At 48.9% G+C, this 27,779-nt stretch overlaps 1 protein-coding gene across 1 annotated transcript; it reads right to left on the bottom strand.

Moving 5' to 3' along the window:
• Nucleotides 1-430: 430 nt before the first annotated feature.
• On the bottom strand, nt 431-27,779 carry LOC310648230 (synaptotagmin-C-like; the record flags this gene model as incomplete). The annotated part of the gene is made up of 4 exons (XM_083375975.1): nt 431-845; nt 2,337-2,718; nt 25,923-25,974; nt 27,744-27,779. 4 exons carry the CDS (start codon nt 27,777-27,779, stop codon nt 431-433), a joined length of 885 nt encoding a protein of 294 aa, XP_083232101.1.

The raw sequence follows: 27,779 nt of genomic DNA, 5'->3' as shown, positions 1-27,779 counted from the left end.
CTTGAAGGAGCAGAAGGAATTTTCTTCGGCTTAACTTTAGGTTTCGCTCCAAGACCTTGAAATTCATCTTGAGCCACTGGAGTGTGAACATTTTCAAGAGCAGCTGCCAGGGAGCTTGGAATAGTAGAAAAAGGAGTGACTGACCTTGCATCGTCGACAGGAGCAGGTGCGTCTTCTCCAAGGCGTGTGGCTGAAGCGATCGGAGTTTGTAAAGTTGAAGGGAGATGCCCCACAGACAGGCTCCTAGCCTCCCTTTTCATCCATGGCTTCCTTCCTGACATGTTTCAGCAGTTAATCACCGCCGCCTCACTAGAACTAACTAACTGATAACAGCCGCAGAAACATGCATCTCTAAAAACATAAATCAAACCATCCTCGATACCAAATGTCAAGGTATAAATCACCTTAGTAGAGGGCGAAGGACCGTGCTTCAGAAGATGCATGATGTGCATGAAGGAAGGAAATAAAACACATTGAAGCTAAAGGTCTCGTTGAAAATAGGACTGAGTGTTTTGCGATGAACCTTTGTTTGGAATTTCTTTTTACGGTCAGGCAGAAGGTACATTTTCACATAGGGGTCTGAGAATCCACTCACATCTTTGGCAGGTAGGTCCAAAACCTGAAGTATCCTCACCACCAGCTGCTCCATGCCAATCTCAATTGTCCACAGCTTGGAGCCTCCCTTCTTGGAGTCTGCCTCACCTGAGTGCTGTTTATACAGTTCAGGTTTTATCTGCCCAATGCTTGTCACTTGTTCTACCTTGTCTTCTTCTCCTCCTCCTTCATGGACACCAGTGTCTGGGCTACTCAGTTGCTGGGTCACAGGACATGGCAGTGTGTTGCATCTGGAGGGAACAATAAAATAATACAGCTGGAGGTACACATAACCATATCTTTATTACATTCATCCCACAAATCCTGCCCAGGATAGAATTAGGAATTGTTAACATCCTGGCTTTAATTTTTCAGAAGGGTAACAAATACACTCTTGGTCAACAGATTAGCTTAAATTGATTTAAAATTTGAATCAGAGTTAGTTGATTTATTAGAATTACTGAGATTTACGATATCCACCACTAACATTAAATGACATTGCATTCAGTGGGTACATTATAAATATAGCTAAATCTGGATCAATCATATTCTGAGTATATAAAAAGTTGCACCAATTTTATATGTACCTTTATGAAGACAAGTATGCAATTTTGAAAAAGCATACCACTTTCTCACAAAAAAGCATGATGTAACGTGCATACAGTATGTGCCTTCCAAAAAGAGAACAGGTGCAGTTTTATTCTTTGAAACCCAATTGGATATACTGTATGTTTGATTTAATAATTTGATTTAATATGCATATGCAGTAACTGTTTCTGTATGATATCTTTAATTAGTACTAATTTTTCACTTCTTGTAGTATAGACAAGAAACAGGAAACACTGGGACAAAGCTCCATGCACTGTGATATGTAGAAGGTTAAGTTGAGGGACTGGCTGACAAATAATCAGTTCTTCTTTTGTTTATGATCCAGCAACATGGTTATATTCCAGCTGTGTGTCTCCTATGCTACTGTACTTTCTCTTTGTCCAAATTCCCATTAAAAACCTCCAAACCTAAGCATTTGAGAAGCTGAGTAAATTGTACAGGTGAATAGCCTACTTAACCATATACTGTATCTATAATGTATATTCTGAAGCCAAAATGTACTTTTTAAAGGGCTACATCTGTTAGAATCAAACCAAAACTTTTCAAGCAGCACTGTGTTTCAGAATACTGTATAATGCAGTGTTTCACAACCGTGGCAACTTTAAGATGCCTGAAGTTCAACTCCCAGAATTCCCCAGGTAGCTGGTTAGGAAATTCTGAGAGTTGAAGTCCAGGCATCTTAAAATTGTGAAGGTTGAGAAACATTGGTATAATGAGTCAATTATTTATGTATTTTTGTCTGGGTCTCATGATAATATTGCAGTCATGTGGCCCAGACTATCATCTGGCAATATGCATTATTTTCATTGTCGTTATTACATCCTTTGGAGTTATTCCTGGTATTTCCATTTTATAGAGTGGGAATCTGAATTAAGGGACATTGACTGAAAGGCTCTTACCTTACAGATCAATAAGGCAGTTTGTGCCCTCATGCTTACAATTTAAAAAGGTGTGACATAAAAGGGAAAAAAATGGGGCAGGAAAGGAAAAACAAGAATACCCAGGCATCAAATACTGTATTAATGTTAAACAGAAAGCATTGAATGTATATCTTCCATATAAATATCAACTGTACAGACACAGCTTTAATGCTTGGACTTTCCCTGCTGCATCCTCCCCTCCTCACAACTTACCTGGGAGTGGGTGCCAAGGTTGCTACTAGCTGATGGGAGTGGGCATTGGGAATGCTGCCTTCCTTGGTACTGGTCTGACCTTCCACGGGGAGGTCAGGGGAGGTTTGGCTAACCTTGAGGTTGGCCTTGGGGTAGGAATCCCTATCAAGATATGATCTCTCAGCCATTTCGGGACCCAGTTCTACCCGCTCAGCCAGGAGATCCCCAAAATGCAAGTGGTGGAGATGAGCATGGAGAGGATGCTCCTTGCATTGGGTTTGTGATGAGGATCCTTTATCTCGCCAGGGGAGCCAACACAGTTTCCAGGAGACAAAGAGGGAGATGCCCAGCAGCACAATCCCACAGAAGGTCACAAATACTGACAGAAGGCTAACCAGGATCTCTAGAGGAGAAAAGTGGAGAGGCAGATATCATGATAAAAGATCAGTGGTAGGTCGTCTTCTGTGGTCATCTTTTATCTTGGCTAGTTGAGTCTCCTCATTCTACTGGCTGTTGGAGAGAACACAGAACCCTGGACTAGTAGCACCAATTGCCAGGGGGCAGAACACATGACAGCTCAACTCTTTCTTGAGTAACATCTTACCATCAAACCAGTTCCTGAGTCCCTCTTCTGCCCTGTCCCCCTATTAGGAGAAATAGCCCTAACCTGACTATGTCATGATGTGCCAAGCACTAGAAGAGGTGTCCATATGAAAAACTATGCATCCTCCATTCTGCTGGACCAGTATATATTCAGCTGCTCCATTTTATATTAAGAACTGTGTTAGTGTATTCAGCATTTACAGGGTTAAACGTTATTTCCTCAAGAGATGCCTTATGGTAATTGTAGTCTAACTGTTCAGTGAATACCATGCTTACCTAGTTAAGTGGGTGGAGTTTAAAGTTTTATGGCAGGACTTCCAGGCTTTGTCTTTGTTGTACATCTCTTCACGAAGCAAGCAAGGACACTTCTTCACTCTGAAACAACATGGGGTAAATTACCTTTAATCTTTTACACTGTCAGGATGGAAAGATGTGCCATCGTTGGAGGAACTTATCAGCAAACGTAAGTCTGCCTAGGATTCTTGACCAATAAAAGTCTGTTCAAAACCATTCTGCAGAGTTTATGCTATTTGGATCATTAATTATAAAGCATCTTAATTCATGTTCCACAATAGTAAAAGATTAAAGCTAGTAGATTTATTCCGGTTTGAAAGTAAAAAAAAGGAATGATATTTTTCTCCATTCTCTGATGGTACCTTTACATCTCTGCAAAAGCAAACTTTGTTTTAAACAAGTTTTATTGATTTTTAATATTTACATGTACATGTATTTGTGAAACAATATGGTGGTTGGGTAATTAAAATAAGAAATAGCCATTTGTAAATAGGTCAGGTTACATCAACAGACACCCTCTCTAATTCCCTTAGTGATTACATAGTCAAAATAAGCAAGTTAGTATATTTCTAGTTATAACCTAGTCAATCAACAAAATTCAAAATATATTTTCACTAATACATATCAATGTCCTGTTTTTAAATTTTATCTAATTGCAATAGGATATTCTAGAATAGCCTATAGTATATAGAAAAAAGCTTAATTTTGAGTAATCCACAATTCCCTATTTCAATAAAGAATAATTCTTTTGTCTACAAAACTTATATTGTTCATTACAAAACATTTTTATGTTTTACCATTGAAGTCTAATTTTCATCTTAGCAAATCACCAGTTATTAGAAATATATTTTTTGCCTTAATTAATTTAATTTAATTTAATTTATTAATATTTCTATACCGCCCTTCTCCCGAAGGACTCAGGGCGGTGTACAGGGCAAGAATAAAACACAAAGGTACAAAAATTAAAAAGTAATTAAATACATGCCCATAAAAAACAATAAATACATTAATAAAACCCCAATAAAATGATAGTAAAAACCCCACCAATCCCCCCTCAGGCCAGGCCGGCTTGTTCGAACAGGTATGTTTTCAGATCGCGACGAAAGGAGCGAAGATCGGGCGCCGTCCGGAGCTCAACCGGTAATTGGTTCCATAGCTCCGGGGCACCCACAGAGAAAGACCTCCCCCTGGGGGCCACCAATCTACATTCTCTGACTGGTGGCACCCTGAGGAGGCCCTCTCTGTGGGAACGCACAGGGCGGAGGGAAGTTGACGCCGGCAGCAGGTGTTCCCTAAGGTTCCCTAATGGCCTTAGCCATTCAACAATTATTAAAATGCTAACTTTTATATGTAAAGTTCTTGATTCTATACTATAGTGCAAAACTAGCCACTGAATATTCTATAATGCATCTTAACCATACATCAATTATTAAAATACCATCTTTTGATATGTCATTCCAAATTCTATAATATAGTTCGGAGTTATATTTCCTTTACAAATCTAAAAATTAAATGTAAAATCAGTGATAGTTTTTAGAGATTCCCCTTAATCCATAAAAAGATATTTTTATAGTCTATCTTTAGGAATCCCAAAAAAGAAACAAGTTCAGTCTTTTACAGTAAATCTAACTCTTGCCTTCCTTTTGTGCCAATCATACTTTGCTCTTGGTATCTTTAAATTCTCAAATGTATCTTCCTTTCTTCCTAGACCTCTTATTTGAATCCAGGGAGTGTATCCAAATGTCAGTTTTGCAAGGAAAATGTCCCCTTTGTAACCATTGTATTTTTGCTTTGGTAGTTCGGTTTGTGGTGGTTGATATAATATAATTGTCATTAAATCAGTGAAATCTTTTTGTTCTTCCAATTCTGTCTGGGTTAGGTAGAAACTAGTAGCTGGTATTATGTTTGACATTTGATTAATTGAATTCTCAATATAGTGTATTTGAAGGCCTGTAGTGTCTTCACTCTTGGTGTTGCTTTCTTCAGGTGCTATTACTTTTTGGCTTGTAAGTTTTGTAGTTGCTATTAAAGTTTGGACTTTAAGGTTTTCTGTAGGTTGCTTTTGTTGTTCTTTGAAATCTCCTATTTTAGTGTTAGTTTCCACTTCTTCTATTTGGTTTTGGGTTATCTTTTCCTCATTTACAGTCAGAGTTTGTTTTGGTGGCTTTAAATTGTCAGATTTTTCTTGCAGCTTGGCTTTAATTTGCTCTGTCATTGCCAAGATCATATCCAGTATTAGTTTATAATCAAGTGGCGGGATGTATTCATCCATTTCGTTGTTATTTACAGTTAAATCTTCCATGGAGGCTGTTTTAATAATAGTCAAAGATTTTCCACCTCCTGAAGAGTTGTATTCAGTGCCAGGTGTCCCCAAACTTATCTTCAAGAACACCTCTATTGTTCAGTCAGCTCTCACAACAGAAAAAGGAAATTTACTTGCTGTACCAGGTTTCGCCACAAGATGTCATCAATAACATATAACATGCAATGTAAGAGGTTTTTCTTTTTCTTTTTCCAAATTAATATAGAACTTTTGTAGGATTAGTCCAAATTTTTCTTTAATTCACAGTTTAAAGAGAGAATAGGATAGTGAGTCCCCAGCAACAAATAGAAGCTTTTTAGTAAATACAGCTGAAATTGCTTAAATTCTTTGCTGTATTAATTGGATTTCTTTTGTGACTTTGAGGCTTTAAGATTTGTTCCCAAAGTAGATATTCGCCGTTTTCTCAAAAAATGGGAAAAGGGATTTTCAGGAAAGTCCCACAGGAAGATGATTAAGGGAATAGGAAAGGTAAAAGCTCACCCAGGTCCTCCAGATTGCTTCTTAGTGCTAGGTAGCACCTTTGGCTTTTGGCAGGGAGCAGCTTAGTGATAGGCCATCTTTATGGCCGGTCTCTTCTTCTTTGGGCCAAAGGAGATGATCCCAGATTCCAGCAGAGGGCTGCCGTCCTTCTGCGATCGCAGGGAAGTCCTCCTCTTGGTAATCACCCCTCCAGGGTGATTTTTGACCCTTTTCAGGGTCCTCCAAACAAGAAAGAAACGGACGGCAGGAGACAGACTGTCCCCGTACATCCGGAAGCACCGTGCGTGCGAACCAGAAGCCTGCAAAAGCAAACTTGAAGTGTCGTGGGGATGGAATGTAGTTAGAGTCACAGAAATATGCAATTAACTCTTCACATGCTTATCAACAAAGGTTTTAGTCCCTACAAACGAACTTGGAGGGAGAGAAAACAGTTAACTTGCCTGCTAAGGAAGCCTGCGAATGTGTTGCAAGCCACCCTCTCCTTTCTCTTTCCTTTCAAAGGGAGACCAGTTTGCTTAAGCTCTTAAAAAAAAAAGCGTCCATGTGTGATCAGGTTTCCTTGCCTGCTTTCTCCAAGGAGAGACTGCCTTTCTCCCCCCCCATTTGATTGGTATGCAAATACGTGTGGCTAGGAAGAACAGAGATATATCACCCTCTGTTGCAAACACAATTTGTGTTTAAAGCTGTATTTTTACTCAAAGGAGAAAAGTTTGTTCATTTACAAAGGTCCCTTTGTTTAAAAGACCACTGAGAGCTGGCAGCCTAACCCCTCCTGCTTGCTTAATTCAGCATCATTCAAAGCAAGCTTTCATCTTTCTCCAGCCTCTCTGGCTCAGCCATAAAAAAGGCAATAAAGAAAGCAATAAAGTCATTAGTTGTCTTGGTAACCAGGCAACTGGTGGGAGAAAGCCACTCCTTGCCCTCAACTGCGAGCAGGCGTATGGACAGAGGGCCGTATCGTTACCGGGAGGGCCGTCTCCGCTGTTTGCAAGCGGTGAGGCGCTCCGACCCTCTGGTTCTTCCCCGAGGTGCCGGGAGCGAGGATGTGCAGCCTCCTGCACTCCGGCTGGTGTACCTGAATGCCAGGTCCGTGGTTAATAAGGCTCCCCTTGTGCGGGATCTGGTGGAGGGTAAGCATGCGGACCTAGCTTGTATCACCGAGACCTGGTTGGGTCCAGAGGGTGGGGTCCCTTTGGTTGACCTTTGCCCACCAGGTTTCCGAGCGCTACACCGGCCTCAGGCTCAAGGTAGGGGCGGGGGAGTGGCGGTAGTTATTAGGGAGACCTTATGTCCGCGGGAGACCACCGTTCCTCAGATAGTCGGGTGTGAGTCTCTGTTTTTGAGGTTTGGTTCGGGGGCGCAGTTGGGCTTGCTGCTGGTGTACGTTTCGCCTAGTCACACAGCGGCAGCCCTGCCCGAGCTACTCGATGTCCTCTCCGGTTTGGTGATTGAGTTCCCCAAACTTCTAGTTTTGGGTGACTTCAATCTACCATCCCTGGGAGGGTCATCTGAGTTAGCCCGGGAGTTCATGGCTTCCATGACGGCCATGGACCTGACGCAGGTAATTTCTGAACCAACTCATGAGGGAGGCCACACCCTTGACTTGGTTTTTTTATCTGGACGGTGGTTGGATGATCTTGGTGGGGGCTCTCCATTTATTATGCCCCTGTCATGGACCGATCATCACCTCCTGCGGCTGGTCTTCCGTCTTGCCACCCCCCACTGTGGGGATGCGGAACCAACTAGATGGTACCGCCCCAGACGCTTAATGGACCCTGACAGGCAGCGCTGGGATCCCCACCTGCCTCCGTCGCTCACAACTCGACGGATGCCTTAGTGGAAGCCTGGGAAAGGGCAGCCACTGAGGCACTGGACCGAGTTGTACCCTTGCGGCCCCTGACCCGGTGCAGATCCCATCGAGCTCCATGGTTCTCCGCGGAGCTCCGGGAGATGAAGCGTCAGAAACGGGGCCTAGAGAGCTGCTGGAGGTCCAGCCGATCCGAATCCGACCGGTTGCGGTTAAGAACCTATATTAGGTCTTATCTCGCAGCGATGAGGGCAGCGAGGTGTAATTACTTCTCTGCCCTCATCGCGTCCGCAGATAATCGCCCGGCCGCCCTGTTTAGGGTGACTCGCTCCCTCCTTAATCAGGAGGTGAGGGAGGATCCCTTGCAGGGTCGTGCCGAGGAGTTTGGTCAACATCTGTCGGATAAAATCGCTCGGATTCGGACCAGTTTGGACTCCAGCTGGGCAGAGTCTGACGATCAGGACACGGGCGGTCTTGTCAATGTTATCTGGGAGGAGTTTGATTCTGTGACTCCTGAGGAAGTGGACAGGATTATGGGGAGGTTGAGCTCCACCACATGTTTATTGGATCCGTGCCCTTCCTGGCTGGTTTATGCAGCCAGGGAGAGGACACGAGGCTGGTTCCAGGCGGTTATACAGTATCTGCTTCTTTGAGTGAGGGTAATTTCCCCACCGTCTTGAAGGAGGCGGTGGTGAGACCTCTCCTCAAGAAGCCTGCCTTGCACCCAGCTGTCTTGAACAACTTTCGTCCAGTCTCCAACCTTCGCTTTCTTGTGAAGGTTGTTGAGAGTGTGGTGGCGCATCAGCTCCCTCTGGTCCTGGATGAAGCGGATTATCTGGACCCATACCAATCGGGTTTCAGGCCCGGGTACAGCACGGAGACGGCATTGGTCGCTCTGGTGAATGATCTCTGGAGGGCCCGGGATAGGGGATATTCCTCTGTCCTAGTCCTATTAGACCTCTCGGCGGCTTTCGATACCATCGACCATGGTATCCTGCTGCGGTGTCTCAGGGGATTGGGAGTGGGAGGCACAGTTCTTCGGTGGTTCTCCTCCTATCTCCTGGGACGTTCGCAGTCGGTGTTGGCAGGGGGGCAGAGATCGGCCCCTAGGTCTCTCGTTTGTGGAGTTCCTCAGGGTTCGGTTCTCTCGCCTCTCCTGTTCAACATCTACATGAAACCGCTGGGTGAGATCATTCGTGGTTTTGGAGTTGGGTATCATCAATATGCTGATGATACCCAACTTTTCATTTCGACCCCAAACCACCCCAGTGATGCCCTCGCTGTGATGTCCCGTTGCCTGGAGGCGGTTCGGGTCTGGATGGGGAGGAACAGACTTCAACTCAACCCTGACAAGACTGAGTGGCTGTACATTCCGGCATCCCGGGACATTCAAAATGTTCCATCACTTTCTATGGGGGGTGAGTCTTTACCCCTCGTAGATAGGGCTCACAACTTGGGAGTCCTCCTAGATTCACGGCTTACCTTAGAAGATCATGTAGTAGCTGTGACTAGGGGGGCTTTCGCACAGGTTCGCCTGGTGCGTCAGTTGCAGCCCTATCTAGACCGGGATGCCCTGTGTACAGTCACTCATGCGCTCGTGACCTCTCGTCTTGACTATTGCAATGCTCTCTACGTGGGGCTTCCCTTGAAGACCACTCGGAGGCTCCAACTGGTACAGAATGCGGCCGCGAGAGTTGTCTTGGGAGTTTCCCGGTACTCCCATGTTACACCTTTGCTCCGCGAGCTGCATTGGTTACCAGTTGTCTTCCGGGTGAGGTTCAAGGTCTTAGTGATGGTTTTTAAGTCCTTACATGGCATGGGTCCGGAATACCTCGGGGACCACCTGCTGCCGGCGTCGACTCCCCTCCGCCCTGTGCGTTCCCACAGAGAGGGCCTCCTCAGGGTGCCTCCGGTCAGAGAATGTCGGCTGGTGGCCCCCAGGGGGAGGGCCTTCTCTGTGGGCGCTCCGGCTTTGTGGAATCAGCTGCCGGTTGAGCTCCGGATGGCACCGGATCTCCGCTCCTTCCGGCACGGGTTAAAGACCCATTTATTTGAACAAGCTGGCCTGGCCTGATGGGGAGTTACTTAGGGTTTTAGTATTTATATATATATTCTATTGTTTTTACTGTGGGCAATAATTTAATTCTTTTTTAACTTTTGTATTTTTGTAGTTTTATGATATGCCCTGTTCACCGCCGTGAGTCCTTCGGGAGAAGGGCGGTATAAAAATTTAATAAAACCTAAACCTAAACCTAAACTACCCCTCCCTTTGGAATTAATGGAATGTAGTGAGACAAGACAGCCCTAGTTTCAAAGCGAGCAGCGACTCCTGGCGCCCTCTGGTGGCAACTGCCTGCAATACAAGCATTTAACTTCAAACTGCTTGTGAATGAAACATCATAAGAAGCCCATACATGGTGGCCTCTAGTGGCAACCTGCAAACAACAAGCCTACATTTACGTTACCTCCAACTGAAGCCTAAAGCAAAGCAAACCTACCCAGTCCCCACTAGTTCTAAACAAGGGAACAAAGACCAAATTAACCTTCATTAATGGCACAGTTTCACAGCCTACGGTTGAAACTCTTAACATGGACAGGCAGATCCTTAGGAGTTCTAGACTGGCTTACAACTTGTCGTCCTAAGAAAAAAATTTGGCTGACCTTGTGTCCAAGTGAAGGCTAGGGGCAGTACTAGTGGTAGCATCTTGCAATAACAGGTTTGCATTTGCTCATGCAGAACAGCGCACCCCCCCAGTGGCTGATCTGAAAATAACAGGCTTGCCTCCAACCAGCGACCCCTAGTGGTCAAAGGGTGAACTTTGCTGAAGTACCCACTCATGCAAGCAGCACCCCAGTGGCTGCTTTGCAAATAACAGGCTTGCCTCCAAACAGCGACCCCTAGTGGTCAAAGGGTGAACTTCCCTGAAGTCTCTAACCATGCAGAAGGCATCCCCTGGTGGTCAAAGAGTGAAGTTCACCGAATTAGTTAGAAATAGCTAGGAAGTTTTCTGAGTCTGTCCTAGCCATGGCAGAGTGTCCTATTAGTTCAGAAGAGCTGGTTCAACCAGCCAGCCTTGATTTGTACACAGCAGCTGATGTCCAAGCTTCAGCGAGACCAAATACATCCCAGAAATCCTATGACCTGAGGCAACAAAGGAAGCCTACAGAAGTCATGCGGGCAAACCTGATGGAGAAATGGGATGCATACCATGAATGCCATGAAAGAAACTGGGAGAAATTAAAGAAACTCTGCCAAGCGCCTAAAGAGGAGCTTTCTCCCGAACGCACTCTTTCATTAAAAGAGTTTTTCCTCAAATGAAAAGACTATGGGCGCTATCTCAAAAGGGTCCAGAAGCAGCTAAGGGATCCAACACTCGAGAAGGAAATGCAACACCTCAAGCTGCTAAACAAGGAACGTGAGCATTTCTTAGAAAGTAAACAATGCCTCCCTGAGGGCGAGCTACACATGGAAGACATACTGCATGAGAAGGCCAAGTATGAAGCCTCCTGTCACTCCAAAACATCTCCTCGTCATAGCCACTCATCCCATGTCCCCAGGGCTGTGGAAGCACAAGTCAACGCCATGGTAGCTGCAGCAGTTTTACCTGTGGAAAAAGAAGAGCAGCTGATAAAGGTAGAAATGGCCGAAGCAGCTCTACGTTGGGAAAAAGCCATGCAGCTGCTAAAGGAAGAAATGGCCAAACCAGAGGCTAACACAGCCCTACTGGAGGCTAGACAAAAGAAAGAAATGCCCGTAGCTCAGGCCAGGCTTGACTTTCTATGGCATCAACGGAAAGCAGAAGAAAATGTGGCAAGAGTGGAAGCTTTAAAGAAGGCACTCCAAGACGCTACCTTCAAGCCCAATTCTAGAAAGACAGAAGTTGTAAACCCACATGACCATGCGCAGGCCTATGTTGACCACAGCACGATCCGATATGAGCAAGCAGGAGTGCCACAGTTGTCCACAAGTCCTCTGAGACGAAGTGGACAGGAAGGAGAATCTCCATGACCAGATGTGCCCATTAGCCAGAGAACCAACAGAGCACCATCTGGATCATGAGATCTTCCCTCTGGAGCTACACAACTGACTCCAGTGAACCAAGCCACAGTTGGTAACCAGACAGTTCCATCTGCAACGGTGACGATTCCACAGCAAGAAGAACAGCTGCTACAGGACGCGATTGCCAGGGCTCAGGCCAGGCTAGAATCTCTACTGTGTCAAAGGGAAATGGCATCCCAAGGTGCCGCCTACACGCCCAACAATGGAGGAGAATCTCGGCCACCAGATGTGCCAACTGGCCAGGGAGCCGGCAACGCACCACCTGAATGACGAGACTCTCCCCAAGTAAAGACACAAGAAGTCAGACCTCCTCAGCTTAATGTAAAGGCAGAGGAATTCAGGCCAAGCCCTCAAGGCCCCTCGTGTGAGCCATAGGAAGTTACCCTCAACAAGAATTCTGAAGAAAACTGCCAGCCATCTGTGCCACATTCCCTTGCTTTTGGGATCAATGCTTATGAGGATCAACGAGAAGCCACTGATCGTGCCCCTGATGACCTCAACGCCATACCAGCCCAGCCTGATGGCAAATTCCACGCAACAACAATGGGTCCTCCAACATCCTGGAGAAGAAGGTTGGATTCAGAAGAGTACAAGGTCTGCTTCGAATGCTGTGAGTCTACGGATCACAGGGCCAAAGTGTTCTGTACCAGCCTGCTACCGGCCCTGCAGAAAAGGCAGGGACAACCCCTTTTACAAGAAGGCAAGAGGCTGGAATTATGCCAAATTTATGGATACAAAAACAAATAGAACAAAACACGAACCAAGAAACAGGAGCTTTTCAAGCGGTTGCCTTCAGCAAACCAGCCCTCCCACGCATTCCCCCTTAAATACAGTTCAGGGCGTGGCTTCTCTCTGCCTCCTTCCGAGGAGCCCCATTGCCTTCCTCTGTTTACTCCTGATTGACTGCCTCCTGCGTCGGGCGTCCTTGAACAGGGCCAGCTGTGGGTCATCTTCATCCACGCTGTCAGGCTCACACAGCTGGGTCTGCGTCGTGACCAGGTGAGAGGGGCCTGGCTGAGGGCTCTCATCAAGCTGTCCAACCCCCCTCAGCAAGCTCTTCAACACCCCCCTCCTCCTCCTCCTCTGAGTCGTCCGACCCAACTACCGAACCCACAGGCTGACCCTGAATCACAACACAAAGCTTGCACATCTAAGGGGAAGTGTCACCCAAGCAAGGATGACAAACACCCGGGAGCCCTGCATCCAGTCTCTGAGCAGCTACAGCAAGCAACTTCTCCTCCTCCTTCAACCAAAGAGCCCCAGCATGGCTCCAAAGAGCGCCCAGAGACACTTGCCAAGGTCAACTGCACATCAGCGTGTAGCGACCCGCCATCACCAAGTGCACTTCCAAGTGAAGAGACACCTTTCACAACGTGCACTATGCAACCGAGCATGGCGGGGAGGAAAGGTACTGAACTCCGTATCCAGCTGTTAGATGGGAGCTCACAGATCCTACCGTCGCCATTGCCAGTCACTGAACTCCACATCCAATCATTAGATGGGAGTTCGCAGTTCCTACCGTCGCCATTGCCAAAATGGGAGGTCTCACAAGACAATCGCAGTCAAACTCCAACACCAGAGGTAACACGCACCATACCTCACCTGAAGCAGATGGATGATCACCCTCCTGATCATCCAAATCCTGAAGCTGAAATCTTGCCTCTGTTGGGAGTAGACGCCCCTGACACCTTTGCCTACCATGGAATGGTCAGAAGCACAACGAGCTCCCCAATTGCCTTTGGAATGGAACCTGGATGGATCATCCCAGGAACAGTCTGTGTTAACCAGCTGCAAACTACAACCCAGGTGAATATCTCAATGACCTCCATTCTCAGCAATGGGAGAGCAACTCACATGACACCATGCCAAGAGCGCTTCACGCTTGTGATTCTTAGTAATGGGAGAGCACCCCACGTCTTCACCTTTAGAACCCCGGCAAAAGATAATGCTTTCATAAGAAGAGGAGTCTTGTCTACAGTAAACAGCCTGTTCAACCTTCTAAGTTTTGTTGTAACAGCCCAAGGAAAGCTTCTTCTGCTCTCACTCTCCCAACACGTCTCGGACTGGGACAAGCCACTCCCACCAGAACAGAAGCAAGACTGGGAGAAGTGGTGTGGATCCCTACGTTGTCTCAAAAGTGCCCACGTACAGAGCACATATGTTCCCATCTCACTTGCCACCCCAACAAACAAAGAGCTGCACGTGTTCTCAGGCACTGCAAAGAAGGCAATAGCAGCTGTAGGATACATCAAACTCTACAGCGGGGAGAGTTGCAATGTCAGTTTTGTCATGGGAAAGAGGAAGCTAACACCACTACAAAGTTACACCATACCCAGGTTAGAACCGTGCGGTGCCGTTCTGGCTGTAAAACTCCCCACATCAAAAACAATAGACCTTGAGCTGTAATCCACCACCTTCTACACAAACAGCAAGGTGGTGTTGTACTGCATCTACAACCAAAGCAGACACTTCTATGTCTATGCAAACAATAGAGTAGAAAAGATTAAAAGATCTCCAAGCCCTGAACAGTGGCAACGTGTGCCAATAGATCAGAACCCTGCAGACCAACCTAAGTGGTCCATTCTTGCATCCCAGTTGGCAGACTCAGTATGGCTAAAGGGTCCTGAGTTATTGGCTCATTCAGACAGCCTGATGTCACCGAGACCAGGACAATATGTGCTTCTAGATCCAGGTCAAGACGCCAACATTCAATCTCAGGCACTGGCCACGGAAACAGAGAAACTGCATGCTAGCCATTTCCTAGAACCAGCCCGCCTTAAACGCTCCTACAAATGGAGACCCCACACATTTGGCATAGCAGTAATCGTTTTGTTCAGTTGTCTTAGCATCCAAGGAACTAACTTTGCAGGAGCCTGCAAGTTCTTGCAGATTGATGAAGACATTTGTCATAACCCAGTAATTGACAAATACCTAAGGCCCAAAATTGTGTTTGGACATTCAATCCTCCCCATGCATTTCATATGGGAGGAGCGTGGGAGCGCATGATTGGCGTAGCCTGCAAAACCCTGGACTCTATGTTGACTAAGACACCCACACTGACGCATGAAGTCCTTGCTACCCTCATGGCAGAAGTTGCAGCTATCATCAACGCTCAGCCTTTGGTTCCAGTTTCTTCTGTTCCTGAGAATCTTTTGGTTCCAGTTTCTTCTGTTCCTGAATATCCTTTGGTTCTAGTTGCTTCTGTTCCTGAGAATCCTTTGGTTCCACTTTCTTCTGTTCCTGAGAATCCTTTGGTTCCAGTTCCTTCTGTTCCTGAAGATACTATGGTTCAAGAGGGAGACCTTGTCTTGCTGAAAGACAAGGATGCCCATCGGAGCTCTTGGCCCATGGGTCCTACCCAGTTCTGATGAACTAGTTTGCCAAGTCGAAGTCCAGATCGTGAAGCCACAAAAGTCAGGTCGCAAGTCGCAGACTCTTGTTAAATGGCTTTACACCAGACTGATCAACAAACTGGTCCTGTTGCTGAAGAAGACCGAACTTGAAGACTGAACCTTGAACTATGCATATTGTGTCTACCTCATGATTGCATTCTTTGATGTAATGCTTTGCTTATCTCAGTAATAGTTATGCATGTCTTGCATTTACCTTAAAGTTATGCATGTTTTGATACCATGTTTTTTATTCTAGTTAATAGTCAGATAATAGTCAAAGTTGCATGCTTGACGCTATGTTTTTGCTTATTCCAGTTAGTTATAGTGGAAATTTATATTTTCAAGCGGGGAGTGTGGTTGACCAGTATATATTCAGCTGCTCCATTTTATTTCTAGTTTAGGAATTAAGAACTGTGTTAGTGTATTCAGCATTTACAAGGTTAAATGTTATTTCTCAAGAGATGCCTTATGGGAATTGTAGTCTGTTTAGTGAATACCATGCTTACCTAGTTAAGTGGGTGGAGTTTAAAGTTTTATGGCAGGACTTCTGGGCTTTTTCTTTGTTCTACATCGCTTCACAAAAGCAAGCAAGGATGCTTCTTCACTCCAAAACAACATGGGGTAAATTTACCTTTAATCTTTTACACTGTCAGGATGGAAAGATGTGCCATTGTTGGAGGAACTTATCAGCAAACGTAAGTCTGCCTAGGATTCTTGACCAATAAAAGTCTGTTCAAAACCATTCTGCAGAGTTTATGCTATTTGGATCATTAATTATAAAGCATCTTGTGTTCCACAATATCCATTTCTTGGTTCCTTTGCCAGAGACATTTCATAGGACAGTAATTATAAACCCAGTCTTGATTAAGTGTGGAACTCTAAAAGAATACTGTACTGGAAGGAAATGAGTCCCTGCCCCCCATAAATTATATAGTCCCTTGGGGTCAATAATAAATATAAGCATAGCCATATTCTAGTTTCCCCCTTCATGGATTACTGCCTTGTCGTGGCGAAGGGGCTTGTGTAATTCAATGAAGCTATGAGCTATGCTGTGCAGGGCCACCCAAGACGGAAAGGTCATAGCAGAGAGTTCTGACAAAACGTGATCCACTGGAGAAGGAAATGGCAAACCACTCCAGTATCTTTGCCATGAAAACCCTATGGACAGTACCAAAAGGCAAAACAATATGATGCTGGAAGATGAGCCCCTCAGGTCGGAAGGCGTCCAATATGCTACTGGGGAAGAGCAGAGGGCTAGTACTAGTAGCGCCAGAAAGAATGAAGCGACTGGGCCAAAGCCGAAAGGACACTCAGCTGTGGATATGTCTGGTGGTGAAAGGAAAGTCCGATGCTGTAAAGGTTTTTTCTCCATAGGAACCTGGAATGTAAGATCCATGAATCAAGGAAAGCTGGACGTGGTCAAACAAGAGATGACAAGACTGAACATCGACATCTTAGGTATCAGCGAACTAAAATGGACAGGAATGGGTGAATTTAATTCAGATGACCATCAGGTATACTACTGAGGGCAAGAATCCCTCAGAAGAAATGGAGTAGCCTTCATAGTCAATAAAAGAGTAGGAAAAGCAATACTGGGATACAATCCTCAAAATGACAGAATGATCTCAGTTCGAATCCTAGGCAAACCATTCAATATCACAGTAGTCCAAGTCTATGCCCCAACCACCGGTGCTGAAGAGGATGAAATTGACCGGTTCTATGAAGCCCTACAGCACCTTATAGAACTAACACCCAAAAATGATGTCCTTATCGTCATGGGGGATTGGAATGCTAAAGTAGGAAGCCAAAAGATAACTGGAATAACAGGCAAGTTTGGCCTTGGAGTACAAAATGAAGCAGGGCACAGGCTGATAGAATTTTGTCAAGAGAATACGATGGTCATAGCAAACACTCTTTTCCAACAACCCAAGAGACAGCTTTACACATGGACATCACTAGACGGTCAACACAGAAATCAGATTGACTATATGCTCTGCAGCCAAAGATGGAGAAGCTCTATACAGTCAGTAAAAACAAGACCAGGAGCTGACTGTGGCTCAGACCATGAGCTTCTTGTTGCAAAGTTTAGGCTTAAATTAAAGAAAGTAGGGAAAAGCGCTAGGCCAGTCAGGTATGAGTTAAATCATATCCCTGTTCAATATACAGTAGAGGTGACAAATAGATTTAAGGTATTAGATCTGATAGACAGAGTGCCTGAAGAACTATGGACAGAGATTCGCAACATTGTACAACAGGTAGCAACCAAAACCATCCCAAAGAAAAAGAAATGCAAGAAAGCAAAATGGCTGTCTGAGGAAGCTTTGCAAATAGCTGAGGAAAGGAGGGAAGCGAAAGGCAAAGGAGAAAAAGAAAGATATGCCCAATTAAATGCAGAATTCCAAAGAATAGCTAGAAGAGATAAGAATGCCTTCTTAAATGAACAATGCAAAGAAATAGAAGAAAACAATAGAATAGGGAGGACCAGAGATCTTTTCAAGAAAATTGGAGAGATGAAAGGAATGTTTCATGCAAAAATGGGCATGATAAAGGACCAAAATGGCAGGGACCTAACAGAGGCAGAAGAGATTAAGAAGAGGTGGCAAAATTACACAGAAGAACTATACAGGAATGAGCTTGACATCCCTGACAATCACAATGAGGTGGTCACTGACCTCGAGCCAGACATCCTAGAATGTGAAGTGAAGTGGGCCTTAGAAAAGCTGAGCAACAACAAAACTAGTGGAGGTGACAGTATTCCAGCTGAGCTATTCAAAATCTTAAAAGACGATGCAGTAAAAGTGCTACACTCAATTTGCCAGCAAATTTGGAAAACTCAACAGTGGCCACAGGATTGGAAAAGATCAGTTTACATTCCAATTCCAAAGAAACGCAGTGCCAAAGAATGTTCAAACTATCGCACCATTGCACTCATTTCTCATGCTAGTAAAGTTATGCTTAAAATTCTACAAGCTAGACTCCAGCAGTATGTGGATCGAGAACTACCAGAAGTACAGGCAGGTGTCAAGCCCCGCCGGCTTGCCAAGCGTCCAGGCCTCGACACCGTCTCCGCCGCTCTCTCCGCTGGCGCGGGGAAGCGGCCCCTCCCTCCCCCAGCAGACTGCCGTCTCCTGCGCTCACCTGCAGTCCCGGACCTCAGCAACTCGCTACCGGCCAGCAGACGTCCATGCTGGCCGTGGTGGGTCCCGGTGGCCACGCCGCGCCGGAGCAGCCAGCCGGAACCGCCAGCCGCAAACACCCTGAAGACGCGGCGGCGGGTTCCCGCCGACCAGCTGATGGGCGCAGCCTTGCCTGGCCTACGCACGCAGCGCCGGGTCTCCGCCTCGCAGCTGGCCGGCGCGCTCACAACCGGGCGGCTGGTGGGCGCGCTCTCGCCCCACCGACGAGGACGGCTCCGGACATCCATCGGTCAGCCGGTGGGCACGCCTGCACCGGCCAACCCCCGGCGCCTCGGCGGCTGGGCCCGGAGCCACGGGCTGCACCTGCGCCCAGTTCCTGGGAGCAACGCCAGCGCCCTGCTGGGCCACAGGAGCAGCTGAAGCCGGGACAGGTAAAGGACAATGGAGGAGCGGCCAGAGGAACTGACCTGCCACGGGCAGCCGTGGACGGGGGGGTGGCCATGCCCATGCTGCCTCTCCTTCTGGCTGGGGGTTCAGGGTGGGAGAGCACAGTAGCAACATCGGGACGGGCAGGGAAGCACATGGAGGCGGAAGGACAGGCCTTATCTGGGAGAGGGCCCGGCGGGCCGCAGCAACGCACGCGGTGGGTGGTGGCTGTGCAGGGTGATGGGTGGGGCTTTTATGGGGAGGCGGGCGGATGCCGGTTTGCTTTGAAGGGGTGGGGTTAGGGTGTAGCTGCACGATAAAAGAGTGCTTGTGATTCTTCGCAGAGGATGTCATGACAGTAAGTCAGCGTTTTTCTGGGATTCCTTCTGTTGTTACCCACGCTCTGGGCATGGCAGAGGATCCACAGGGGCTTGCTTTGGCAGCCGATGGGGACGGGGCCGTTGGGGCTGCAGCTGCAGAACCACCTGACCCAGTTGCGGAGGAGGGGCCGGTGGTGGCAGCAAAGGCAGGGAGGAAGGGCCTCTGGCTCGCAGCGGGGAGTGGTGGTACAGTCCTGCACTGGAGCACTTGGACCTGGCCCGTGGAGAGGTCCGTTCAGGGGGCTCGGCGACGGCCTGGAGAGAGCGACGGCTGACGGAGGAGGAAGGCGAGGAGTGGAGTTACTCCACGGCTCCAGGGGCCTATACATTAGATGTGTTGCGGGACTGTTTTGGGGAGTTTGGGTGTCAGGAACCCACGCCTTGGTCGCCGGGTCCAGGCCGGGAAACACGACGGTGGTCGCTGCAGAGGCTTACGCCTGGCCAGTCGGGCCAGCCAAGGTTCCGGGGCCCGCCGTCACAGCCGACGGCTTCAGGAACTGTTCGTGCCGAACGACCACCCCCTGAGGCGTTGGACCAGGCAGAGCCCGCCAGGTGGACAACGACGGCCGGGGCTCCCACTAGGCCATGGAGCGGGCGGTACCAGGCACCAGGTACGAGGGGCCCCAGGCCTCAGAGGGGGTCCTGGGGCCCGGAGTTGTTCTTGGGCCCTCCGCCTCTGCTGGTGACGTACGATGGCCACCCTGACCGGCTCGCCATGTTCCTGAACCACACCATTCATCATCTGGATCAGTACGGTGCGGCCTACGCCTCCCAATGGGCCATGGTGGTGGCCATCACCGCGAGCCTGCAGGGAGAGGCCGCGGCGTGGGCGGCTGACCTGTATGGGGAGCACGCTCGGGAGCTGGCCGATGTTGGACTGTTCCTGGAAGCACTGCAAACGCAGTTCGAGGACGTGGCCCATGCTCATAGGGCTGAGGCGGAGGTGGTGGGGCTGCGACAGCAAGGCAGGCCTGTGGCAGAGTACGTCGGTGAGTTCTGCTGGGTGGCTCGCAAGCTGTGCTCCTGGCCAGAACGCCTGCTGGTGCACCACTTCCAGGCAGGGTTGGACGGCGCGCTACGTAGGGCGTGCGTGGTGCGTGGGGTGCCCGAGCGACTGCTGGAGTGGTATCGTGTCGCTGTCGAACTCGACGTCCGGCTACGTGAGTGTAGGGGAAAGCCGGAGGGGGTGGTTGGGTCCCGCAGGATCCCTGAAAGGCCGAAGGAGGAGGACCGGAAGATCGTGGCACCAGCGGCAAAACCACCTGTGCCGCCCATAAGGCCAGCAATAAAATGCTTCCGGTGTGATCAGCCAGGACACCGTGTGGCCGACTGCCCTTTGCCCCGTGTGGGCGCAGCCACCCCTTCTGGCAAGGCGGCTACAGCACGGAAGTCGGTGGAACGTTCGAGAGCTGCTCACCAGATGGCGACCCTCATGATGACACCAACAACGGAGATGGAGACACCTGGGGCCAACGACCCAGAACCCTACGAGAGCCAGGAGGAGGAGGAGGACCCCATGGTGAGTGGCCTGGTGGTACCCTTCACGGTTCCGGTTGTGCTCGTCAACCCACGGACAGGTCGTAGGGAGGCCTACCCGGCCCTGATTGACTCAGGCAGTACCCAGTGCCTACTCAGCCAGACAGTGGTTGCCCGGTTGGGACTGGAGGTCGGCGACTGCCAACCCCTCTCCGTTTCCAGCAGGTGGATGGGTCTCTTCTGGGGGGGGCCCAGTAACCCGGGTGACGAACCCTATCCGTTTGGAGATGGGGACCCATTGGGAGACAATGCGGTTCCTTGTCGTTCCGTCTATGACGGAGGCGGTGATCCTGGGGCTGACGTGGCTCGACAAGTGGGGTCCCACGATATGGTGGGAAGGGGGCTGTCAACATCTGCGGCTGGGGAGAGGGCCACAACCGCCACCACACGCATACGTGGGTCCCTCTGGTCAGCCAGGAAGCGAGCAAGTCCAAGGGGCAGAAGGGGTGGGGGAAGCCCGCTTTCCACAGGCGTATGCCGACCTGGCTGAGGTGTTTGACGAGAGGGAGTGTGATGCTCTGCCTCCCCACCGAGCAACGGACTGTGCCATCGAGCTTAAGCCGGGCGTCAAGCTGCCAAAACCGCGCATGTACGCCCTGACACCCCGCGAGATGCAGGAATTGCGGCGTTATATTGATAAGAACCTCGCGAGGGGGTTCATTCAACCTGCCCAGTCCAAGATAGCAGCACCAATACTGTTCCGAGAAAAGAAGGATGGCACGCTTCGACTGTGTGTCGACTTTCGTGGAGTCAATGCGTGGAGCACTTGTATCCGCTGCCCCTCATGAAGGACCTCCTGGCACATCTGTCGACGGGCCGCATCTTCACGAGGTTGGATTTACGGGAGGCGTATTACCGGGTGAGGATCAGAGCCGGGGATGAGTGGAAGACGGCGTTCAACTGTCCGTTGGGCAGCTTCCAGTTCTGGGTTATGCTGTTCGGACTCCAGGGGGCCCCAGCCGTCTTTATGCAGCTGATAAACCAGGTGCTTCACAAGCACCTGTATCGAGGGGTGCTAGATTACCTGGATGACATCTTGATTTATTCTAAGACCATGGAGGAGCACGTCACCCTTGTGCGCCAGGTGTTACGGAAGCTGCTGGCTGCCCGCCTCTATGTGAAGCTCACAAAGTGTGAGTTTCACAAGACGAGATTGGATTACCTGGGGTATCGGGTTTCCGCGAGTGGCATAGAGATGGACCCTCATAAGGTGGAAGCCGTGCAGCAATGGCAAGCGCCGCGGACGCGACGACAGCTGCAGAGTTTCCTGGGGTTTGCGAACTTCTATCGCCAATTCATCCTGGGCTTTGCGGCGATAGCCCTGCCGTTGATGGACTTGCTGCGTACGCGGCAGTCTGGGGAGAAGCCACATCCAGGGCTGAAGTTGGCATGGACCACCACATGCCAACAGGCGTTTGAGTCCCTGAAAGCCCTGTTCGCTAAGGAACCGGTGTTGGCACACCCCGATCCAGACCGACCATATGTGGTCCAAGTCGATGCCAGCGACGTCGCGGTAGGAGCTGTGTTGTTACAACGGAACACAGAGGGCGTGCTGCAACCGTGTGCCTACTCGTCCAAAAAGTTATTGTCCACAGAGCGCGCATGGGCGATTTGGGAAAAGGAGGCGTTCGCCGTGCGCACGGCCTTGGAGACGTGGCGTCATCTATTGGAGGGGGCTGCCCACCCCTTCGAGGTCTGGACGGACCACAAAAACTTAGAGGTCCTACAGTCACCAAGAAAACTGGCACCTAAGCATGTCAGATGGGCTCTCTTTTTCCGGCGATTTAACTTTGTTCTGAAATACGTGCCGGGGGGACGGAACTTTCTTGCCGACGTGCTCTCACAGCTGCCGCAATACAACACAAAATGGGAAGCAGTGGTGCAAGAACTCATCCCGCCCGGCGCATCCCCGGTCACGAACCAGGTGGTCTGCAGCGTGGGGGATGATCTGTCCCGTGCCATGAGCGATGCTTTGGCTACAGACACCTGGCTGAAGGAGCACCCCGTCCTTCTCACCATGCTCAATGGCTTGGCCTGGCACGGGGATAAGTTATATGTGGCCCAGATACTATGCCCCTCCGTCCTGCACCGGTGTCACGACGCCAAACGAGCCGGCCACTTCGGCTTCCTTAAGACCTTACACTTGGCACAGCGCCAATTCTGGTGGCCGTGCATGAAGGCGGATGTGGAACAACACGTCCGGGGCAGTCACGTGTGTGCCACAGTAAAACCCCATGTCGGGAAGCCGTTAGGATTGCTACAGACAGTATCGGACCCCGAACGGCCATGGCAAGACATTGCCATGGACTTTATCGTTGGGTTGCCGGAAAGCAGGGGCTACACAGTGATCTGGACGGTCATCGACCTCTTCTCCAGACAGGCGCACTTCATCCCCTGTAAGGGCCTGCCATCTGCCAAACGGTTGGCATGGCTGTTTCTGACACATGTCTATCGGCTACACGGGGTCCCCCGACGGATAATATCGGATCATGGGGTCCAATTTAAGGCACGATTCTGGCGGGAATTCCTGCAACACATCGGGTCCACCCAGGGTCTCAGCTCCGGCTACCACCCGAGCACCAACGGAGCCGCTGAGAGGGCCAACGCCACGGTGGAAAGACTCCTCAGGAGTTACGTGTCATACCAGCAAACAGACTGGGTAGACCTCCTTGTGTTTGCTGAGGTCGCCCACAACAACGCCGTGCACAGCAGCACGGGCTTGACACCATATCAGGTGGTGGTGGGGTATGACCTCGTCCCTGTCCCTGAGTGTGGACAGGGACCAATAACACCCACCGGGGCCGGGGAGTGGATGCGCCAACTAGGGGGTGCCTGGAAGACCGCTAAGGAGGCGATGGCGAGAGCTCAAGCACGGGTGAAGGAGCAGGCAGACAGGAAGCGGGAACCTTTTGAGACCCCCAAGGTCGGGGAGTGGGTGTACCTGTCGACCAAGTACTTGCCGTTGCGGGTACCGAGCAGAAAGTTAGGCCCCAAGTTCCTTGGCCCTTTCCAAGTGGTCCGGGTGATCAACCCCGTGACTGTACGATTACGATTGCCAAATTTCTTAGGGAAGGTACACCCGGTCTTCCACAGCAGCCTGCTGAGACCCGCCAGGGGGCTGACAGGGAAAGCAGGTGGGAACGCACCGGGCCCTGTTCATGGGGACCAATACGAAATACAGGCAATCCTCGACTCACGGGTACGGAGGGGGACGACGTCCTCTGCGAAGAATCACGGGGGGGGGCAGGTGCAGGTACTTTCAAAGAGGCAGAGGAACTAGAGACCAAATTGCTAACATACGCTGGATCATGGAGAAAGCTAGAGAGTTCCAGAAAAACATCTACTTCTGCTTCATTGACTATGCTAAAGCCTTTGATTGTGTGGATCATAACAAACTGTGGCAAGTCCTTAAAGAGATGGGCATACCAGACCATCTTATTTGTCTCTTGAGAAACCTATATGCGGGCCAAGAAGCAACAGTGAGAACTGGACACGGAACCACTGATTGGTTCAAAATTGGGAAAGGAGTCCGGCAAGGCTGTATACTGTCGCCTTGCCTATTTAATTTATATGCAGAGCACATCATGAGAAAGGCAGGGCTAGATGAATCAAAAGTTGGAATTAAGATTGCCGGAAGAAACATCAACAACCTAAGATATGCAGATGATACCACTCTAATGGCAGAAAGTGAAGAAGAACTAAAGAGCCTCTTGTTGCGAGTGAAGAAGGAGAGTGCAAAAGTTGGGTTGAAATTTAACATTAAGAAAACCAAGATCATGGCATCCGGCCCTCTCAATTCCTGGCAAATAGATGGGGAAGAAATGGAGGTAGTGACAGATTTTATTTTCCTGGGCTCCAAGATCACTGAAGATGGGGACTGTAGCCAAGAAATTAAAAGACGCTTGCTCCTGGGGAGGAAAGCCATGGCAAATCTAGACAGCACACTAAAAAGCAGAGACATCACCCTGTCAACAAAAGTGCGTATAGTCAAGGCTATGGTCTTCCCAGTTGCAATGTATGGCAGTGAAAGCTGGACCATAAGAAAGGCTGAGCGCCAAAGAATTGAAGCCTTTGAACTATGGTGCTGGAGAAGACTCCTGCGAGTCCCTTGGACTGCAAGGCGATCAAACCAGTCAGTCCTAGAGGAAATCAACCCCGACTGCTCTTTAGAAGGCCAGATCCTGAAGCTCAAACTCAAATACTTTGTCCACCTAATGAGAAGGAAGGACTCACTGGAGAAGAGCCTAATGCTGGGAAAGATTGAGGGCAATAGAAGAAGGGGACGACAGAGAATGAGGTGGCTGGATGGAGTCACTGAAGCAGTAGGTGTGAGCTTAAATGGACTCCAGAAGATGGTAGAGGACAGGAAGGCCTGGAGGAACATTGTCCATAGGGTCGCGATGGGTCGGACACGACTTCGCAACTAACAACAACAACAATTATAGTTTCATACTAAAATACACTTGCCATCTATTTTCAGTAAATGCACAACAGTCTTTCTTTCTCACTATTATATACAGTGTATTGGCTACCTATATTCAGGTTTCCTAGTGTTGTTGGTAGATAAGAAAAATCTCTTAAGTTCTTTAATAAATTTTCAAAGACACAACCAAGAAAAATAGAAAGACCATTTCCCATTAAATCCTAACTATTTAAAGACTGTTTAAAGCCCAATGGCATAGACATATACAGAAGACTCTCAATAAATACCATAACAATTACAATAAATATAGCTATAATCAAAATTATATAGTGTTTCTTCCACTTCAAGTATTTTCCACTGCACAACCTGAGTGAATACATTTAAACTTCTTGGTTCAAAGCATTTCCCAAGAAAAGCCCAGAGAGCATTCAGGATTTTCATTCTGGCAAATGCAATAAGGACTAGAAGCCTGATTGTTCTATAATGCAAAGGTAGTTCAAATTTTCAAAGGATCCTGCAAGATTCTTCAGAATGTCTTTTTGTCACATGGAACTATAAAAAAACATGCAGGCATGTTTTAGTTATTTATTTGTTCATACAAAATATCAATTTATTACTGGGACTTCTATGCCACTTCAGTTCAACAACTTACCAACATAGACCCAAGAACTAGAACTAGGCCATAATTTTTCATCAACCTATTCAGATTTCCTCTGTAGTTATGGCTTATACACCAAGCTTCTCACCTGTGTTGATGGGACCCACATATCCTGTCAGTTCCTGGCACTTCTCATGTTCCTGGGCAGCACATGTGTTCAGTGGCGTAGCGTGGGGGGTGCAGGGGGGGCCGGCCGCACCGGGCGCAACATCTGGGGGGGGCGCGCTCGGCGACGAATTCCTAATTTGCATTTAGAGGTGCAGATTGGCACACGCAACTTTCCTTTTCAATCTGGATCCTAGTTTTTGGTCTTGGGGCTTTGCATGAAGGGTGACGGTCCTTTGCTGTTCCCGCTTGGAGCACTTTAGCATTGCTCGGCGGTGCCCCAGTCGCCCCCTCCCCACAGCGCTTCAGCGGAGGAGTTAAGCGCAGAGTTTTTGCGCCTAGAGAGGAGAAAGGGGGGCTGGGAATCCAGCTTCCTGCCCCTCCATCTCCCCTTCCTGGTCTCTCGACGCCTCTTACGCCAGGGCTGCGGAGGTTCCCCTGGTGGGGGAGGGGCGCCAGGTGGGCAAGGAGGCTCCGAGAGGGGGAGGGCAATCAGGAGGGGGGAATCCCCGGGGGGGAAGGGGAGGAGGGATTCCTGTGGTGGGGGAGGGGCGCCAGGTGGGCAAGGACGCCGCGAGAGGGGGAGGGAATAGGAGGGGCGGGAAGGGGAGGAGGGATTCCTGGGAGAGCCAGGTTGGTTTCCCCCAGTTGCGCCCCCTCCCCTTCCGAGTCTCCGCCTTTCCTCGCGAGTTTTTCTGCTCCGTGGGAAGCGCTGCGCCTTCGCTTCTCCTCCTCCTGGGTTGCGGCTTCCACGAACGGCTCTCCGATCCCCTTCAGATCCTTCCCCCAAGACCCCCTCCTGCCCCGCAGCCCCACCTCTTGGCGCAGCCCGGCTCCCCGCCTGGGAGATCCTGGTGTTTCCCGGAAGGTTGGGCACCCCCGTTCCCATGTTCGGAGGAAATAAAATAATTTTAGGTCAAGTGACAGGTCTGGGAGCTCTAATTGCCTCCACTTCTCTGAGATCGTTCTCAAAACAACTCAAATGCAACTGATTGATGTTGAAAGGACAGTGGGAGATCCAGGGAAGAAAGGAGGAATTTGTTTTATGACTTTTACAAGCAAAATGTTAGAACTGGATTTCCCACTTCTGTACCCACATGGCTTTTCAGTACCGTATTCTCTTGGAGGAAAAAATAAACCCAAGAGTTTCTCTTGTTGACTATCAGAGTGGGGCAGTTGACAGATACAGAAATGAGCAGGCACTGTGTAACTTACTGTAAATAAGAAGCTGTTTGAGGCTTTATAGAAGTAAAATAGAATATAGATTATTAACAAAGTGCTTTGACATTTTAACTTTGCTGTTGGTTCACCTGTTAACTACTTTGCCTCTCTATCTACCAAGTAGATTAAGGTCAAATTGGTTGTAAATAGAAGTAGAACTTCATAAATTTTGGGCCTACTTCGTAAGGGAAGGAAAGTAATATTGCTCCAATATATTTATGAATATTCAAGTGGAGGGGAATAATATATGTAAATCTGGTTTTGTCTTATTGATGCACATATTTTCCTTCTATTTGAATGTTCTGTATATCCTCCGCTGCGCCGCCCGCCTCCTGGCACGGCCTCGGGTCCTGGCGCTTCTGCCGCACGTGAGGGAGGGGATGCCGGACCTTCCCCCTTTTCCCAGGGGAGGCGTGGGTGGGGGGTGCGGCGGACGCCAAGGATGCGGGGCTCCCTGCGGCAGACTCGAGTGCTAAAATCCACGGGTTAGGGGGCGCAAATTACTTGCCTTGCCCCGGGTGCTGACAACCCACGCTACACCACTGCATGTGTTGGAACATAGCACATGAAGGAGCTCCATTGCCTTGCGACGCCTATCCTCATCATAATCTCCTGACAT

Source organism: Vipera ursinii, assembly GCF_947247035.1.
Source record: "Vipera ursinii genome assembly, chromosome: W".
NCBI lineage: Eukaryota > Metazoa > Chordata > Lepidosauria > Squamata > Viperidae > Vipera > Vipera ursinii.
This window is presented reverse-complemented; position numbering and strand designations above follow the sequence as displayed.